This window comes from Rhamphochromis sp. 'chilingali' (assembly GCF_963969265.1).
Source record: "Rhamphochromis sp. 'chilingali' genome assembly, chromosome: 5".
Lineage (NCBI taxonomy): Eukaryota > Metazoa > Chordata > Actinopteri > Cichliformes > Cichlidae > Rhamphochromis > Rhamphochromis sp. 'chilingali'.
In genome coordinates, this window is record NC_137932.1 from 10,411,814 (window position 1) to 10,431,801 (window position 19,988).

At 45.5% G+C, this 19,988-nt stretch overlaps 1 protein-coding gene across 2 annotated transcripts in view; it reads left to right on the forward strand.

Annotated features, from left to right (window-relative positions):
* The window catches only part of LOC308397017 (prospero homeobox protein 1-like), a 31,246-nt gene extending 11,469 nt beyond the window's left edge, over window positions 1–19,777 (forward strand). For both annotated transcript variants that reach the window (XM_080882740.1, XM_080882741.1), the window contains exons 4-5: window positions 3,000–3,194; window positions 14,788–19,777. In XM_080882740.1, coding sequence (XP_080738866.1) covers window positions 3,000–3,194; window positions 14,788–14,973 — 381 coding nt within the window. In that variant the 3' untranslated portion in view covers window positions 14,974–19,777. The remainder of the gene's footprint in view (window positions 1–2,999; window positions 3,195–14,787) is intronic.
* The last annotated feature ends 211 nt before the right edge of the window (window positions 19,778–19,988 follow it).

Genomic DNA, 19,988 nt, shown 5'->3' on the forward strand with positions numbered 1-19,988 from the left:
ACTCCTGCGAAAACAGGAAACGTTGGAAAGCCCTGATGACTGTGAAGGGGCTTACGAGAGAGAGAGCGGGAGAACGAGAAAGAGAGCGAGGGAGGCCCGCACAGGCTTCTCTGTCTTTCTGCTCTCCTCTCCGGTTGTTCTGGATGGTAGCTTAGCGCTCTGAGGTCATCTGTGTGCTTTCTGCTCCATTGTTGACCACCATATCAGAGAAAATGTTGGCGAGAGAGACAGTTTGGCCTTTCATCTGCATGCCTTTCAGCATCTGAATAACATCTGAATAAACCCCACACCACAAAAAACAAAATCTAATCTAAAACAGTCTACATAAATATGAATGATGTGCGTGTGAAGTTTGTGAGTGACAGTCAAAGCACTGGAATACTTTTGGCAGGCTACTAATATGGTTCAGATTAAAGATACTGCAGTGTTTTCCTTTTGTGGTCTTAAGTATGCGTTTGTGCATGAGCACAACATGCGTGTGAGCGTGTGTGCGGCGCTTTCTATCTTGTGCTCTTAACACTAAGCGCTGACCTTTCACAGGCTCTCGAGTGTGAGTGTGAGAAACACGCTTTCACTGTCTCTCTCTCATCTGCCTCTCAGCCAAGTGAGTGCACGTACACACACACACCTTTATATATGCTTATATGCTGTGTGTGTGTGTGTGTGTGACTCGCACATGCACACACAGACGTTTTCCTCACTGCATCTCATGTCTGTGCTGGCTGACCCCTGCCAGCTCTGATTAAGGAGCTGCAGTGATGTGCTCCTTTGAACCGATTCCCTCCTTTTACACTGAACACACTCGTCCTTAGCTGCTATCAGGGGGTGTCGGTCCCCCCACCAGCAACTTAATGAACCAAGACTGCTGGAAGCTGTAGGGGGACTTGCCAAAATTAAATCCCTGAGTGTATTGAGTGCAGTTAATGCGGCTATAATATAATTTAGTGTATTTACCTGCACTCTAGTAAATATTGTATCTTTTTTTTTGTATGCCCTGTGCTACTGCAGTCGAGCCCTAATACATCTTCTCCCAAGCTGTCGGTATAATAAAGTAATCTTTGTCCGAAGTGACAAATGTGTCCGTCACTCAGCTGTAGTGACACCTAAGGTCTCCTGCATGAGCGATGGCAACTCTTTCACTGACTTCAATCTCAGTATGTAGTCCTCAATTGTGCATGTGCTCAGATGCGCGCACGCACACGCACGGTCTCGTGGATTCGCCAAACAAACACCAATTCACTAATTTGCCCCCAATAGAATGCGAGAAATGCTTTACGCTACACTGACAACTTAAGTGAAACAACGCGTTTGTGCACCGTCACACTTCGCCAGCCTGCTGCATTATGTGTGTTTAAGAATAGCCCCGTGCAGCCCAGGTATTTGTAAGTGTCAGTAGTTTGTTTGTTTGACACTCTGATGTCACGACCCCAGCTTGCTGACTGCTCACGTTCCTACCCTCTACCCCCCGCACCGCCACCCCCAGTGAAACGCCATTGTCCGACAGCACTGACCTGCACCCATCCTCCTCTCTTGCAACCCTCCCCTCCACCCCATTTATGCTCACCCTGCACTTTAGGACAGCCGCCATGCTACCCCTCCTCTCTGCACACACCCTCCTAAACCCCTGCCAAACAATGTCGAGCGGACTTATTCTTTTCCACTCCGCCATTATGTCATCCGCTGATCATTCCAGAAAGGCACGGCCCACTCCTTTAGCCCTGTTCCACCTTGGTGCGGCTGTTTCACCACCTCTGGTTCCCCAACTTTTCTGCCCGTTTGGTTCCTCCCATTTTGGTGCGCTTGCGTGTGTTTGACTGCCATCCCAGATTACAAAGTGTGTGTGTCTGTGTGTTTGTGTGTCTGTGTTGTCGAACAATGGCCAGAGTCTAATCTCCATGTCAAAACCGCTCTGCCTCCCCAGCGAGCAGTCCGCTCAGCGTTTAGTAGCGTTTTGTCCTCCTATTCTTCAAGCACCACAGAAAGAGCAGAAAGGAGGGAGGAGTGAAGGCCTGTGAGTGTGTGTGTGTGTGTATTTTTGTGTGTGTGGATGTGGGCGATGGTTTAGGGGTACAAGCTTTTCAAAATTTTGAGCTCAAGCAGTTTCAAGGAGTCTGAGCAGCAAAGCAAAAATGTTCTGTGTGTATGTGTTTTTAGGAATTAAATTACAACTTTGAGTGCAACATTTTATGGTTAGGCAAAATCCTGAGCCCCTGGTGTCCTTATCTAGTTGTATGGATGTTTAGACAGTGTGTTTTCACTGATGAGGCCAGCCGGAAAAAAGAGCTGGGAGACCCGTAGAGCTTCTTAATAGGTTTACCTCGCCCTATTGAATCCAGCCGAGTGGCACAGATCAGATAGCCACAGTGCTTATCTCTGTCTCTCTTCCTCCTTTCCTTCTTTCTTTGCTCTTTTTCTTCTCCTTTCTTCCTGTGCGGGAGGTGCGGAAAGGGGAGGAGGATCAGAGTGTAATTGGTGAATGGGGTTAAGTACATGTTTGAGCCCCCCGCGGGCCAGGGCGCTTCAGATGATGACTTAATCGTTTTTCTGGTCAATTATGTGTTTGCGGTCTCACCCCCTCTGTTCCACCTCTCCCTCCACTCTCAGGGTTATGATAGGGGGGAGGTCTGCTCCCAGCGGGGAAGATGAACCACAGCCACACACATACACTCTCTTCCACTCCCTCTTTTCTCGCCTTGCCCCCCTCACGGCTTGCTGTCTTAGTTAATATCTCTATTATCTTCCCTCACTCCATAACCCGGGTTTCTCGCCACCTCAGATCACGCTTCAGCTCTCGTATATGAAAAGACACTGTGTCATCCTTACACTTCTTCTCCCCTCACGCTCAAATCCAACAGCTTAATTAGGTCTACAGAAGACAGCCTTGTCTTTGTAAAGTTTGCACGAAGCGTATTTGCATATTTCAAAATGTCTTTGAATTGAATTTCGTGTGAAGCAGTCTTCCTAAAACGTGCTAAACCCTCCCTCATCTCTTATTCCAGTTTAACCGCTGCATAACCTCCCAGCTGATAAAGTGGTTCAGCAACTTCCGGGAGTTCTACTACATTCAGATGGAGAAGTTTGCCCGGCAGTCCATCAATGACGGAGTCACCGGAGCAGAGGAGTTGAGCGTCAGCCGAGACTGCGAGCTCTTCCGAGCCCTCAACATGCACTACAACAAGGCCAACGACTTTGAGGTAAACACCAGCCAGGTTTCAGCGATTCTGTGCACGCCACACCGTAAAAACTGCACATGCTCCTAAGGAGGAACTGAGTACACATGCCGCCCTTATGAGCAGAAAAAAAAAACTGCTGAATTTCACCTGATACCTGGTGATGTAGGCGGGTACTGTGACACCGTGTCCTCTCTGACACTGTCTCACTGCAACTGTCCTCAATGCTGAGTTCAAGTGTCTTATACATCCTGTGACACCGTGCTGTAATGCACAGTATAAGGTAGCTTTTGCGCCATCACATAAAGCCCAGAGTGTTTTTGTTTGTGACGGTGCATTTTCTCAGGGTTTGTGTGAAGGGAAAGTTCCGAATCACCAGATCGGAAGATCCGTGTTTTTCACTCCAGTCTTCGTGAGAAACTCATCTAATGAGGAAGAAGCCTCGCTGACAACTTAACAGTTTTGCATTTATCGTTGTTAATTTCCTCTCGGGAGGGCGCCTGTGTGTGTGTCTGCAGGTTTGTTTCTGAAAAACGACATTTTACTTCCCCGTATTCATTTACCTGTCACTGTGGCGTGACGTTTATGTGTGTATCTTCTAGCGTATTGCAATCATAAATTCTCAGCAGGCAACTTCACCTTTAATGTGTTTCATTTCTCTCACTTCTCCTTTTGCCTACCTTCGTGCGTGTGTGGCGGTGTGTGTATGATGTTTCAGGATCACCCGAACTCTCTCAATGTCAGCTGACAAAAGACCTTTTAAAAGCTTGTTTTAAGATGGCCCTGAAGAGAGTTGGATTTGGGGTGTGTGCGCGCATGTGTGTGTGTATGCAGGTGAGCACTCGTGTTTGTGTATTTGTTATAGAGAGATTGAGCCTGTGTATGCGAGGGTTTTGTTGTTGCTGCATTTCCCAGTGTCCTGTTCACCTCGAAGGGTACGGCCGTCCCTTGGACCGGCCTGGCATGCTGGCAAAGCACTTCTCCAGCATATGTGTGTGTGTGTGTGTGTGTGTGTCACTTTGAGGGGGGAAAAATCTCACTGTTATCAAGGTTAAGCGTCCTACTGTTTTAGTGAGGGGAAGGGGAGAGAAAGAGAGTGAGAGGGGGGTAAGGGGGAAGAGGGAGATGGATAGATAGGGGATAGAGGGTGAGAGCTTAGAGACAAAGGAGAAAGCGATGAAGGGAGGGATGGAAAAAGGGAATTGAGGGGCGAATGGAAAGGGGAGAAAGAAGGGTGGAAGGAGAGATGGGGGGGAGAAAGAGAGATGACGTGCAGGAGCGAAGTGCCCTTGCGAGCAGTGGGAGTTTTGCAAGCACTCACATTTAAAGTGCCTCACTCTCTTTCTCTGTGTTTCCGTCTATCTCTCTCTGTCATTATTTGTCCACTGGGGCTCTTCTATGTGCACCCAAACACACACACACACGCAGTTCCCCACATCCATCTTCAACCCTCTTAAGGGAGGCTTTGAAAGAGTGTAGCAGGCACTTGTATATATATGAGGTCTTAATATGGCAAAAGGCCATCAGAGCAAAACAGAAGGAAAGTCCTTCTATTCAACTGCTCGTGAGGAGCGCAGAAATTATTGCGTGAGTCAGTAAGACTCGGGTCTAAACTAAAACAACAGCAGCGCTTTACCTACTCTGACAGGACAATGGTAAGGATTTTATTTTATTTTATGTCTTTATTGTGTTCTAATCATTAAGGGTTCTTTTTTTCCCTTAAATTTGATATTTTCCAGAAGACTGCTTCAGCTTTCATATCAAATTATGCTCTCCCTGTGAGGAATCACCTGACACCCCTAACAGGAAATGGAAGTCCCTTTTGGGAAACGAGCTACCAAAAAACACCCCACTCCAGAAATTTGCTGGGTGTACAGTCAGGCCGACAGAGATCTTTTAAAAGATGCTCTATGCAGAATGATATATATTAATTATATAGTTGCTCATATGTGGACTGCACATTAATACTACTAATGGCTTAAACTAGTAAAGGTTGGCTGAAGATGGAGTTTAAATTTCAAGTAGGTTTGGCTTTTTGGCTTTTAATGTAAGTAAATTTGAAAAATGTAACTAAGTGAACCTGTAAACACACACAGCGTACAAGCTCACACTACAAATGGCACCATACATACAAAACACACGAAATGACATTCTTGGATAGGTTTGCGTGACTCACGTAATCGCCATGACTGGAGTTTGCAAATCCTAAAAAACTATGCACGCAACATCCAGTGAATATCCCGTACTTGCCCACACAGCGTTCACATGCCACCCCCTCCCCCGACAAAACCCCTTGTTTCTGAAGCATAAATTAGATGAGGCACCTTTTAGACAAGACTATCATTCTTCTCCTGGAACCAGGAAGTTAATGTTGAAACAGGCTTAAGGGGAACAGCCTATTTGCATACATAAATGTAAAAATTTGCAAGAAGACAGACAGAGAGGAAAAGAGTGAGAGAGGCCAGGTGAATAAGTCTTCTGTTGGCCGAGGAGTTGCAGCGGTGGAGGAGGGTGGGAAGGTGTTTTGCATATTAAGGTTTTTTTGTTTTTTTTTTTGCTGGGCAGGTGTCTGAGAGATACAGGAGCTGATTAGAGTTTAGCACAAGGAAAATTTGCCCAGCCATGCAAATTCTAACCCCCCTGACAAACCAACCGCCTTGGTGAGCACGAAGACTCTGCGTGCAAGAGTGTTAGTGTGTGGCTTTCGGTGCACATGTGTGGGTGTTATTAATGTGTGTGTGAGTGTGTGTGTGTGTGTGTGAGTGCGGGTGCGTGGGTTGTGTGTTTTTTGCTTTTTGATGTTTGTGTGGGAATGATGTGTTTGTGTGTATTACATATGTGCGCGGACACATTTGTTATGTTTTTTTTCCCGTCTTATGTGTGTGTGTGTGTGTGTGTGTGTGTGTGTGTGTGTGTGTGTGTGTGTGTGTGTGTGAGTCATAGAGGTAATGTGGAGATGGAAATGTACTGGATGTGTATCAGGATGCCCCCAAGGCCCTTTTCTGTGGATCTCTCCCCTTTCTCCTCCACCTCCTCCTCCTCTTCCTCCCCTACCTGCCTGCACCACCACTTGAAACAGGAGCCTACGCAGATTCAGCAAGCACACACACACACACACACACACACACACACACACACACACACACACACACACACACACACACACACACACACACACACAGAGTTTTTCCTTTGCCAGATTCTGCATCATCAAAGTTCCATCCACCTTGGTGGCGTCTTTGGAATGAATATGTCCTCTGTTTCAGTGATCGCACACTGAAACACACATTAACACACACACACACGTCTGTGGCCTTTCTTGTTTGATGCTAATCTGCTCTGTCACTGTGCTGGCCTAAAACGCTCCCCATCTCCCTCCCAGCTTCTCTTTTGTCGCGATTGTTTCCCCTTTTCCTTTCATATCCCTCCTCCCTCATTCCCTCTCGTCGTTCTCTCTTCCTTCTGTTCCCTCCCTCCTTTCATTCTTTCATCCTTCTTTTTTGCATGTCTTCCGTTATCCCTCCCCATTCCCCCCCCCCCCCCCCTATTAGGAAGTTTTAATGGCATAATTGTCACATTCCTTCTGGCACAATGAACACCAGCAGTAATTAAAGAGCTTGCCGTTAATTATCTAGACCCCGGCTCTACTTTCCTCTTTTCTCAAACCCCCCTCCTGATCCCCTCTCTTCTTCTCTTTCTTCTCCGCTTCTCATTCGCTCTGTCCATCGCCATCAAAGTCTTCCGAAACACACCCGGCCTCCCAAAGCCTTGACTTTGAGCGAGCAGCGCTTTCATGTGAGGACTCAAGTGAAAATTCTCACTTAGTGTCCTTTTTCTTTTTACTCTGCAGCCCCTCTGCCTGTCTTTGAACCTCCAATGACAACACACATCATCTTTCATAAGACAGGAATGTGTGTGACCTGGTAATGGGTTAGAGACAGCGGGGGGAGAGAAAGAGTTTGAGGGTCTCATAAAGAGGCAGTTTTATGATGGCTCTGGGAAACTCTCAGATTTCCATAAGGCAGCCTAGGCCAAGTTTTCTCTGTCAGTGACCACTCCTCCCACAGAGGGCACACACACATACACACACCTGGGCGCTTAAAGAGGAAGTCCCTGTGATCTCTATGTGAGAGGGAGGTACCAGCAAAGGCGGTGAGAAGCCCCCGTCTGCATACACACACCCGGGTATCATGTGTCCTCCCTTATCAGCTGCTCTTTTTTCTATTGCAAAGATGTTTCACTCCTTTTCTCTCTCTTCCCCTTTTGTCCGTCTGTCATCTCTCTATTTGAATTGATAACATCCTGCCATGGAGATTCTCTGCTGTGTTTTTATTTGTTTCTTAAAGCTAAGGGACAAAACTTTCTTTAGTCCATCCTCTTCTTCCTTTCCCCAACTTCTCCTCCCAGCGTCTCCCTCCTTCCCGTGCTCTGAGTGTCTCTCCATCCATTACCAGAGCCACAGAGAGCTGAGAGCAGATGCTGTCTGTCCAACCGCCGTGCCCCATAGCATTGTGTGCTTCACCTCTCCTTCCCCCCGCTCTCCCTCGTTCCTCCTCTTCACGTCCCTCTCGGGGCTCCATTTGTTCTCCACCCAGAGAGGCTAATGTCTGTTTTCTCCTCCTCCTGCCGCCACTGTTGCTTATCCCCTCCCCGTCTTGCACTCCTTCATTTCTGACCCCCTTTTTTCCCCCTATTCCTTCACCACATACGCTACGGTGTGTTTGTGTGTGTCTGTGGGGCTCGGAGGTGGGATGGGGTGGCATTGACCGCATTTGACCTCAGGGAATTTGAGGTGAAAAGGTCAGAGTCACTGCATTGGATGCACAGTGACGCAAACAAGTATAAACATACATAAGTACCTAAAAACACAGGCTTTCACACAGGTGTAGCGCTTGTACTCAAACGGCTCTAGGGTTCTCTTTGAAAAGCGATTGAAGACAAAAGGAGGTAGAAGATGGAGCACGAGAGATGAGAAGCTGGCGGTATAGATTTAGGTTCAGACCTGCCAAAAATACAACCAGTACAATTTGCCAGTGGGTTTATGTCAACAGCACACATGCACACACACCTCCCATCGCCCTCTTCTCTCCCTCATCTCGTCTACACAGCATCTACTTTGGTTTACTTTCCTGCCTATTAAAATCTCACCTCTCCTCCTGAACATTTAAATCTGCAGAGCAATGCGTCACGCGCAGCGGCAATACGTAAAATAATCCACTCGTCTTGTGTAAACATATTCATGAATATGTTTGCCTTTTGCTTTTCAGAGAGATGATGAAAAGCCTTCGAGTTAAGGCAACGATGCTGACCTGAGGGCGGGAAATGTCTTGCGTTGTGCAATCATATTTGTTGTTTTAATAAACCTGAACTGAGTCACAGGTAGACCTTCGTAGATTCGGGCTGAGATAAATAAGACTGTGAGATGTAATAACTTGGTGACGATAACAGGCTCGAATGGTCCGTTTTCCAAAGTTTGCCGTCATAGAATTAGGGATATTACACTCTGCCGTGTCACTGGAATTGAGGTGGAAGGAATTTTGTTTGTTTGTTTGTTTGAAGCTCAAAAATCAGCATCTCCCCAAAAAGCAACAACTTTACTTACCTTTTGGATAATCTGTTCGTCAATTCTTCACTTCAATTCTGCTTTCTTACAAGCTGGCAAGATACCACCGAAAAAGAAGTGAAGACATTTGTTGTTGTGGTGCTAATTGTTCAAAGTGAGACTTGCATCAAGATTACTGTTCCCAGGTGGTATCTGCTGGCAGGAGTAAGCGCATCTACAAAATGGATCTTATTCTAACAAACCTTCAGATATCAACCCAGACCTTTACTGAACCGTGAGCGCCACTTCAAACTTGTCTCATGACTTTTGAATTTTTTTCTTACGGAGAAGACTTAGAGAAAGAAAAGAATAGAGCGTGTGATCATCTGCTTCTCGCTGAATAGCTTGGGGCTATTAAGGACCCCCGTTTGACACACCCTGACAGGTCTTTTCTTTACTGTGAAGGCTGTGTGTGTGTGTGTGTGTGTGTGTGTGTGTGTGTGTGTGTGTGTGTGTGTGTGTGTGTGTGTGTGTGTGTGCATATATGTGATTTACAGATTTATTCTGTGTTCCGATTAAATGACCGGAGCTGCGTGTAGAGCCTGGGGCAACAGGGGTAGCAAGGAATCACTTAAAGAACTACATGATCCCTTTGCTCCTTTTTCACCTGCTCGTGCACATAGACACACACACACACACCATCTTGTTGTGCTAGCTTGCTTTTTCCAACAGCGCACACCCACCTCATCCTCCTCTTCCTCTCTTCTTCTCCCCTCTGCTCCCTCCTTCTTTCGCTCCTCCTTCTGTCCCTGGTCACCTTGTGAGGGGCAGCCTGCTCTGTGGCACAGCTGCTGATTATGTCATTATTTCTGGACCATTTTGGTCTCCCTTGGTGTGTGTGTGTGTGTGTGTGTGTGTGTGTGTGTGTGTGTGTGTGTGTGTGTGTGTGTGTGTGTGTGTGTGTGTGTGTGAGAGAGAGAGAGAGAGAGAGAGAGAGCGAGAGAGAGAGAGGCTAATGAAGCGTGGCAAAGGGACGCATGCCAAAATGACCAGGGCGTGCATCAGAGCTGCAGATGTGTCAAAGCAACCCCCCAATATCTTACACACACACACACACACACATGCACGCACACACACACTCATGCTTCCCCCACTGATGCCAGACGCTCCCTCCTTCAATCCAATCTGCAGTTTATTATTTTTCTTTCGTCTCCTGCCATCTTGCTCCTTCACTTGCCCTTCCATTCCATCTACTCCTATCCGTCCATCCATCTTCTATCCTCCCTCCTTTGCCGCACCTCCTTGCGCTCCATCCTTTATTGTTTGCCCACCCACTCACCCACCCAACACCCTCCTTCCTCCTACCCTTCTATTCTTCCTCTCCCTCCCTCCCCCTCTTCTCCTCCTCTCCAGATGTCCTGTTCCTATCTTCCAGACTCCCTTGCTCCTTTCTTTCCCTTCTGCCTCCTGCGCTCTCAGTCTCTCAAAGCTGAGCTGACTTCCTGACCTCAGGAGGCCCTGTTACAGCGCTCAGTGACCCCCCCCCTCCCAGATTGGCTTCTCTCACCCATGCAAGCTGAGTCGATGAATTTTTAAGTCTCCAGACATGGGACAAACTGTGATTTCAGAGCTCCCCTGCTGTTAGCAGCTATTCTTTGTACACACCACGTTTTGTCGATTGTAGCCTTCAAACAATTGACAATTTCTTGAAACTGAAGGGACAGCAGGAGGAGAGGAAAGAAAAATTACCATTGTGGATGGGATAGGAGAGCGACTTCATCAGTGTCTTTGACCCTGGCATGCCCTTGACTCGCCAGCAGAGGTGCACCTTGAGAAAAGTCCATGTGACGCTTATGCTCGTGTCCACATAAGCACACCAGACAGCAAGATATACACACACATGTATGCACGACAGACCCTCAAGGCTCCCTGTTCTCAAGGCTATCAGTGGAGTGAGGGTGGCTGATGTTTGCTCAGCTTTGAGGCCCATTTCCCGTCCCAGCAGTCTCCTAAACGCTGGTGCAAACCTCTCCAATGAGAGATGTCAAGAATGAAATTATATTTTGGACAATGTTGCGAAAATGAAGAAAAAAAATTAACTACGGATCTTCTGTGACTTTTCCCGATTGGTCAGATTCTTCAGCTGTGGCACAATCTTATCGGATGGGAGGCTTGGGGGGCTGGGGGGGCAAGCGTGGTGAGGGGTAGGAAGAGAGGGGACATGGGTTGTGTTTGTCCAAAATGACAGTATGGACCAGGGGCTTATCAAGACCTTTGTAGATTATTGATTGGAGCAGATATGTGAGGCACGGGAGGCTTATGGGCCAGTGCATGTTCGAGGTTTGCAAACCTCTGGCTTGACTCGCTCAAATGTCAGTTTCAGCTCTTGTTTTCAGACCCTTTACTGTGTGCAAACTTTAGATTACTTAAGACACGGGTATCACAAAAATACTTATTGGATATCAGAGTCAGATAACCCCCCATCTGTGGCATTGAGTGCGCTACAAAATCTATAAATTCCACGTCTCACAAACACAAACACAGTGACCAAAAAAGCATGGGAAGTGTTGGTATTCCCAGGCTGAGTTGGGGTTAGGAATTAACCTGGCTTGCAGCGAGGGCTTATGTTGTGTCCCTGCATTTCATCCTTCAAGGCAAAAGCTTGCTAGAACACTCACTCACACTTACACACACACAAACACACGCATACAGCCTTATCTTCCAGGGTCTTGTCTTGTTTGGCTAACACTGTGCAAATAGAAGGTGCAATACATCTCCTGACAGTTCCCAAAAGCAAAGGGGAGAAACACGTTGGTCAAACAAACAGCCAACCCTGAGTCACCGAGAGAGAAGAGATTTCTCAGGCTTTACCGAAACACATGCGAAAGACACAGGCCCGTGCACGCGCGCACACACACACACACACACACTTGCACACAGAGTGTGTAACAGTAGCCTTTATTTTGAGGGCTTGGGCCTCTGGCTACCTTTTTAAACGTTTGTCTAAGCAGTCTTAAGATGAGGGCTGCTGCTCGAGTGAATAGCTCCCAGCAAGCCGTCCACAGGCTCCTATTGTCCTCCGTCATATTTTATTATCTCATCAAAAAGCAGGAAATCCGATTCCCTCTCTCTGAAAAAGAGCTTATCCTTCTGTCTCAAAGCAACCTGTCACGAGTGAGAGAGAGATGGACAGAATGGGGAGAGAGTGTCGTGGGGGAGAGGGGGCAGCCATTGAAAAAGACTGATTTACCGCCTTAGTGCTATCAACCCTACTTTCCTTTTTCTTCCACCCTGCCTTTCTCCTTGATTAGAAGGCCCCCTAACACCAAGCACAATGTAAATGTCAGGGTATTGCAGCCTTATCATCTTTGCCGATTCTTTCCACCCCTTTTCCCACTCCGTCTTCCGCTTTTCATATTGTGTTACACAGGGCGAGAGCATTCATTTTCATGAGAGCTCTTTATTGGTTGATTTTTGAATGCTTTGCCGCTGCCTGCCGCACGCGTTTGCCAGCCAAAATTCAACATGAGCAAGACAAGAAAGTTTACCCCTTCCGTGTTTTGCTAGTCCAAATTAAAGGCATTACATTTAAGCTTACTTTTTTACTCCACTTTTGAAAAATGGACCAAAAGTCAAAGAGAAAAGGTTCGTTTTCAGATTTAGCCTGCTTGGCAATAGATTCACTCTCAGTCACCTTGTTTGCCTTTTCCAGGCGTCACTCCTCTCACTCACACACACACACACACACACACACACGCACACACACACACACACACACACACACACACGCACACACACACACCTCCACATCCTTCCCTTTCCACCACCTCGCTGCCTCTTTCCATCCATCCCTCTCTCCTCCCTCTCTGTTTGTACATCTGTCCTTTAATTTTGGGCTCTGCTGAGAAGTTGTTAAAAACCCCTATGAAATATGTATGAAGGATTGTGAGCCACGCGATTGGCCCCATTTACCGGACAGCCGAGCGAATGAACGGCCACACTGGATAATCCCCCACAATGCCTCTGGAACAAAGGCCCAACAGCTGACCCTAGAGAGACATAGAAAGATGAAGAGGGAGGGAGGGAGGCAGTGAGGCGGTTTGGGGGGGGGGGGGGGGGGGGGGGGGTTAGAATTGGACAAGGTGGAAGGGGGTGCAAACAGTTTAGGCTCACTGCTGGTCAGGAGGAAGCTCAGTCACACACACACACAACTCACATGTACTCGCAAAACAAAGGCTTGTGGGACAGGAATAACTCCCTTGTTCTGTTGCGCCGCTCTCTCTCCTTAGACTCTTCTCGGCCCCTCCTTCTCTCGCCATCTCTCCCTCCCTCCCATTCTCACTCTCTCAGTCAAGAGGATCTGAAATACCAATACCCTTTTCTCCTTGACATTGCTTTCTCCTTGCAGTCAGCATTTTGCTGTCCTTTTATAGTCAAAACGTCAGGAGAAATTCCATGCAGGAATATTCTTAGTAATGCGGCACTCCCTGCATCTAACACCAGGGCGCTACGCGGCACCGTCCCGTTAGCGAGGTCTTTCGGGAAAAGTGCACGCGGGCATACACACACACACACTTACTGTAGCTGGCCTCAAAGCGGGGTCATTGTGCCAGTATTCCGTGAACGACAAGCAGCCCAAACAATGAATTATATCCACTTTTATCCCACCAGACGGGAATTCAATATTTGGGGAATTGGGTTATCTTTCGTTTTTTTCCTTTCCCTCTCTCTCTCTCTCTCTCTCTGTCAAACACACACAGACACACAGTGCACAAGCTCCTTATTCACAACTCACCTTTTCACTTGAGTAGTGGACAGACACACACACACCAACCAGACACACAGGCATCTTAGCCTCCATTCATCACCCCGAGGGGGGTTGGTAGCTGTCCCATGTGTGTTTAAGTGCATATGTGTGTGGTTGAAGAGGCCTGTCGGTGTGTGTGGGTCCTTGTCCATCGGTGTGTGTGTTCCAGTGGCCACTAACCTTGCTGTGTCCTGACACTCCTGATGAGTATCTGCAGGACACTGGAGGAGAGGAGTGGAGTACGCACTGTCAGGCATTTGGGCAGGCTGCTGCTGTATGTGTGTGAGACAATATGTGTTTGTGTGTGTGAGCATCGAGGGAGGCGGGCAGGCAGACAGTCAGCATTATCCAAGCAGGTGACCCCTGAAGGCTGCGTCGCCCTGGAGCTCTGAGTCGAGGAAAGAGACTCAGCCAAATACACCAGGGTACCCGGTGCGTGAGTGTGTATGTGTGTGTGCGTGCGTGCAGCGAGCATTATGTAGAGCTCTGTCACAGTACAGGATGTGTCATCTCCTTGGCACAAGGAGGTGTGTCCGCTGGTGTGTGTGCTCACACCAGCATAAGCGTGTGTGTCTGTGTGTGACAGAGTGTTGGCTTGGGGGAAGGTGTCACAGATCTTTGCCAGACTAATCATCTCCATGGTGTCGGTGAGCGCTGCTGTCAGGGACACTAAAGAGGCAGCGTGTCTCCCCGTTCCCAAAGCATTTAGTACTTCCTCTTTCGCCAGCACCTCTCTGTCGCTCTTCAGCTCCGCTCTCTTGTTTGGTCGCAGATTTACAGTGGGACTCATAAACATGTCACGCCCGCCACGCTGCTGGTGGAAGGTGGGGGAAGTGGGAGGTGTGAGAAACCTGAGAATTCGCAAGAAGTGACTTTTCTCAGGCCAACACCTCAACCGGCGTTTAAGGAAGTAGCGACTCAAGAGACAGGAGATTTATGGTTTTACATCCACTTTGAAAATATGAACATATTCTACAACTGGGGGGGGCGAAGACTGTCGCTGTTTGGGAAAGTTGGTTTGGGTTTTGGCAGTCGGTCAAGTTTCGTTCCCATTTTCCTCAGTATTCAGTGGTCGAAACACTTTTAGGGTTGGCATTATAACGAAGTGCCTTAAAATCAAACCACTACAACGGTGCTTTTGTGTCGAGTGACATAAAGGACGCAAACTTTGCAGTGAGACTTAAAATACCTTAAAATAGGATTTCCTCCGTGTACTCCTCACATCTGTTTACACAATTGCTCATTCCTTCCTTTCTGTGTTCGCGAAGGTCCCTGATCGTTTCCTGGAGGTGGCAGAAATCACACTGCGAGAGTTCTTCAATGCCATCGTGGCCGGCAAAGACGTGGACCCGTCCTGGAAGAAGGCCATCTACAAGGTCATCTGCAAACTGGACAGCGAGGTCCCAGAGATCTTTAAGTCCCCAAACTGTCTCCAAGAGCTTCTACATGAGTAAATTTCACCTCCTCCTCCTCTTCCTCCTTGCTTACCGCTTTGCGCTTTCTTTGTTTTTCTGATTTCATAGAATTTCAAAATTATATTATGATTTGTTTTTTTCCCTTTTCTTCAACTTTACTTTTGATTTCCTGTTTTTTTTTCTTGTTTGTTTGTTTTTATTTTTATTTTTTTTTTTTGAATGTATGAAAGTTATGGAGTAGCATTCCCAATCTAAAGCCCCTTGTGGCAGTTCCTAAATGACCTAGCTATTGTGTTCTTGTTCTTATATTATGCTGGTTATTATATGTTTTGTTTTTCTATGACTCTGAATTGAAGAGGCTCTGATCTTATTGGGTGTTTTTATTTTTATTTTCTTGGACCGTGTGAACACTCTGTTTGGCCTGTTCTGTGATCAACACTAACGGCGCCCTCCATGTGTGGAAAGAGTTCCCGAGTTCCCATTTATACTGCTAAGAACATAGGCTGGGTTCCCTGAAGACTTGACTCGTGGCACCCACAGAGGCCCCTCCAATTCGGGGGGTATCCATGTGAACTGCCCCACCCTACCCCCTCTTTCCCTAATACAAAGTGGGTGCCTAATAGACTGTGCTATTGAAGATGTCCCTAACAGGACAGGCACATGCACACATGCACACAAAAAGCAAGGCCTAGTGAGGTTGTTGACTGGACTAAAACTGGACTTTTGGTACTGGTCTGTGAGACTTGGACCAGTTTCAAATAGCTACTGAGCTCTACCATTTTTCTTTTTTTCTTTTTTTTTGAAGTGTGTTTTCCCTGCAAATAGGGGCATTGTGTTTATTGGGTGTACATTATTATTTTTGATTACTATTCTTATTGTTGTTGTTTATGATTATTATTTGTCACTACTGCTTGCTGAAGATTGGCACTTCAAGATTTGTTTGTCCCTTGATGCCGTTGCTGAAAGAAATAAATTATTGCTATGAATATTATTCCAAAAGATTTTTAGATTCTGAAGTATTTCCCCCCTCCTCCTCCTCCACCTTCCTCATTCCCCATTTTCCTTCTCCTTACTCACTTTCCTCAGTTTGTTCATCACTGGCGTGGACTTTGGTTTTGTTTTGTTTGTTTCGCTGTTTGGTTGCTGGGGCAACTTTGCTGGATTTGGATTTTATTCCAGGGAATTTATTAGAGTTGGCTTCTCTATTCACCTGTAGTGACAAGCTCATCCTGCACAGGATCAGTCCAGTAATGATGCTAAAAATAACCAACATAGTCTAAAGAAACATGAAGTAAATAAGAAGTATTTGGTAAAAGTGTGTTTTCTTGATTTACTATAGCTGTTCCACCTTTGAAAACTAATCTGCTCCCCCTTAAAGAGCACTTCTTCATCTAATAACAAAATATTTTTCTACGTCTGTGTTCTGAATTAGTGAACATACATAATAAGTGCAAGTCTGATTTTTTGTTTTGTTTTGTTTTTAATTTTTATAGCACTAAACAGCTCACGTGAAAGAAGTTAACATATTTACACTGCTGGCTCTTAATGTGGTTAGCTTATATATGGTGTAAATGGCATTATGAAGTTACTTTAATAGCAGTCGATACTTGAATATATCAAAACCTGAAGTACCGGTTTGTTAACTGAACAGACGTGAAGATAAAAGGAATCTATTGAGGCTGATAAACAGCCGTTTATTAATTCTGCCTCAAGTAGAACTTACCCTGATGACAACACACACACACACACACACACACACACACACACAATGCTCCTTCCCTCTATGTTCACCTGCTGCTGAGTGATTTAGCTTCTCTCTCAGTGCAACAACATGAGGTTAGAGGTGAGCACTCTTCCCCCAGGGGGTAGACGGAGAAGCTCTCAGCACTACAAAGACCAGGGACAAAGGCGCAGAGCAAGGAGCAACATGCACCTGAAGCCCTCTGCTCTGTCCTGCCGTCCCACACCGGCAGCTTTTAAGACCCAAAGTGTGTCTCTGTTCAAGCCACTGTGCCCAGTTTGTTAAACGGCATTCCTTTCACTTTTACCTGAAGTTCTAATCCCAAATTTTTTCACTTGAGCTGAACTTCTATATGTACTGTTTTTGATTTGTTTTTTACCTTCACCCATCCTCTCAGGCTGTTAAGATTTTACGAAGCAGTAAGTATTAGATATTAGATGACCTTTTTGAAGAGGTAAGTTTGAAGCAATGAGTGGACTTTGATATTTTGCTTGGTGCGTGCGAGCTAGCTGGTGATCTCACCTTGCGACATTGGCTTATAGTGTGTCTGTGTGTGCGGCACAAAAGATCAAAAGGGGCAGGTTGCTTAACCTGCTGACTTGTCTAAGCGAGACAAAAGGCCTGACAAAAGAAGGCAGAGAAAGACAGAGAGCTACTCCCTTCATTATGTCCCCCTTCTCTTCCCCGGACAGTGTTCTTCTTAAGATCCGGAGCCCTGAGAGAGCGAGCGGCGCACATTTCTCACTGAAGGATGGGCTAGGCCCTGCATGTCTCAGTCTCAAAGCACCAGCCAAGGGCTCTAAAGCGCCACAGACAAAGGATAAAGAAAGGAAAGGACACTTTTATCTGATGCGCAGATTATTATCGTTCCATGCCCTCTCCCTTCCTGCAACTCCACCCTAAACTTAAAGAGTTCCTGCGTCTAAAAAGATTAATTCAGGATAATGAAGAACTTGTGTGCAAAAAAAAAAAAGGAAAAAAAAAAGAATAAATAAATAAAATAAGGATTAGCAAGACCTTAACGCCGTGTTGAGAATATTTTTGTCAGGTTTTGTTTTCTGGGGTCGTTTAATTTTTAGGATAACATTATTGAAATGCATATATAGCCTTTTTTTTATAATGTAAAGTATAAATCTATGGGAAAAAATATATAGTGGAAGTTCTTTGAAAGGCACTGTTAGAAACTGTTTCATAAAAGAAATCCTGAGGGTATTTTTAGTGACAGTTTTGTTGCAATCTGTATTCTGAATGAGTTGTTGGTAGATTAGGAGCAATAGTAGTAGGTTTTTTGCAGGTTTTGTGACCAGTTTTTCCTTTTGGTTTCTTTACCTTTTTTGTATTGTGCTGAATGGCTGTCTTCTGGAGATCAAAAAAAGAAAAGAAAAATAAACTTGGAATACCTTTTCAGAGTATGAAATATTGTTGTCGCTGCTGTAAATACTGTCAGGATGAAACAAAGAATAGCTGTACAGATTTTTTTTTCTATTATCACTCAGAGTGCTAGAGAGGGGTGAGTGGTTAAAAAAGGAAAAAAAGGAGACTTCACCCACTCTCCAACTGGACTCATAAGCACTCTTCTGAAATATCCACAGAGGAGTGGGGTATTTTTTTTGGTTTGTTTGTTCCCCCCCTCCCTCTGCCATGCCTTTAACGGGAAACGGTTTCCCATCGGCAGTGCCCTTGAAGTTGCACCAGCATTCATTTCTTTAATTTTCCGAACAGAACGATGCATCAGACGAGCGGTGGGGTAACGGTGGGGTAACGGTGATGTCACAGCGCGGCCCGTTGGCAGCCTGTGCTCTTTGTGTCATCCAAAAAAACAAGGGCAGATTTCCGCCAACGTAGCTCTAGATTTGACCCAAGAGACAGACAGGAACTCATTGTCATCAGAAGACTAGTGCCATCCATGGATGGGGAACACTGTACAGTGACAGATTAAAGGGGAAAAAAAAAAAAAAACCAGATTGCGGATTGAAGGGAAAAAAAAAACAGCGATTTGTACCCCCTTTTCACTGGGTTTAAAAGTTGATGAAAGTTTGGAATTTTGTGGAATTTCTGTATGCTTTGCAGTACGTGCGCATGTGTGTGTGTGCACTGTATATGACTGCGTGTGTCTGCGTGAGAGAAAAGACCGATTATGAGAACCTGTGAACCAGTGTGTGACACAATTCTCAACACTGTGGCCCCTCCCCCACCCCTGGGAGTACCATCCTGACATGTAAATGACTCTCATTAAGCGTTTGGCAACATGTGTTTGGTGTGTGCGCATGTGTGTGTGTGTGTTGCGATAATTTCCTCTGATCTGTTTTCTGACCTGTTTGAAAGAGGTTTTTGTTTCTCGATGCTTTCAGTAGTAATTCCTTTTTTATTATTATCACATTGCTCCTCTTTTATTGTAAATATCAATGACGTGGACTTACAGTGATAAATACTGCCTTTGTATAACTTTAGCAATATGTTATGTAAATAATGTTTTGTTGATGCTTTTTGTATGACATTATTATTCAATTTTAGTGCAGTAATTCCAACTGGAACAGCCATGTTTTTCAGATACAGTCTGAATAGTTACACAGGTTGTAAAAATAAAACTCATGACATGGCTGCTTTTTTTTTTTTTTTCCTGTTATCGGTGTCTATTTGTCTTGCAGATTTTGTGTAATTTATTGGTTTAATTTATCCTAATTTATTTGATGTTGTTTCATTTTGTTTTTTCAAACAGGGAAGGCTGTACTGCATTTGAATAAGTAGAACCAACTTAAAAGATTTTACACTTTAACGAATTTACAATTTCAAAAAAGAAAAAAGTTAAATTGACAGAAAAGATGAGTGGGGATTTTGGCAGCTACGTGAAACTGGACAGTTAAAACAAACAAAAAAAAACTGGATTTGACAGGGCAGAGGGTGGACTTGAAAGCCGAAACTAGTTTGAAGCAGTTTTGTATTTTCTCTTGAGATTTTTTCCCTTGTATTGCTTTGGCCCAGCCCAAAAACAACCAGTAGTCAAATTGCCTTTCGTGCCTTCACCCTCTATGAACTGAATGTATGTGCAGTATATATGCAAGCTTGTGCAAAATGAATAAAAAATTGAAATAAAAATGAAAAAGAGAGTGAAAAGTGGCAGCTGTTTGTGGTTTGTTTTCTGTGTTTGTGTTTAAAGCATGGGGGGGGGGGGGGGGGGGGGGAATCTGACTTTATAAAGATATCTATACTTAGAGATATACATGAATGCTGTAAAAGCTGGTGCTTTCAGTGAAGAACATACTAGCAGAAATCTATTTTGTTCCGCTAGCAAGCATTAAAAAAAAGAATCATG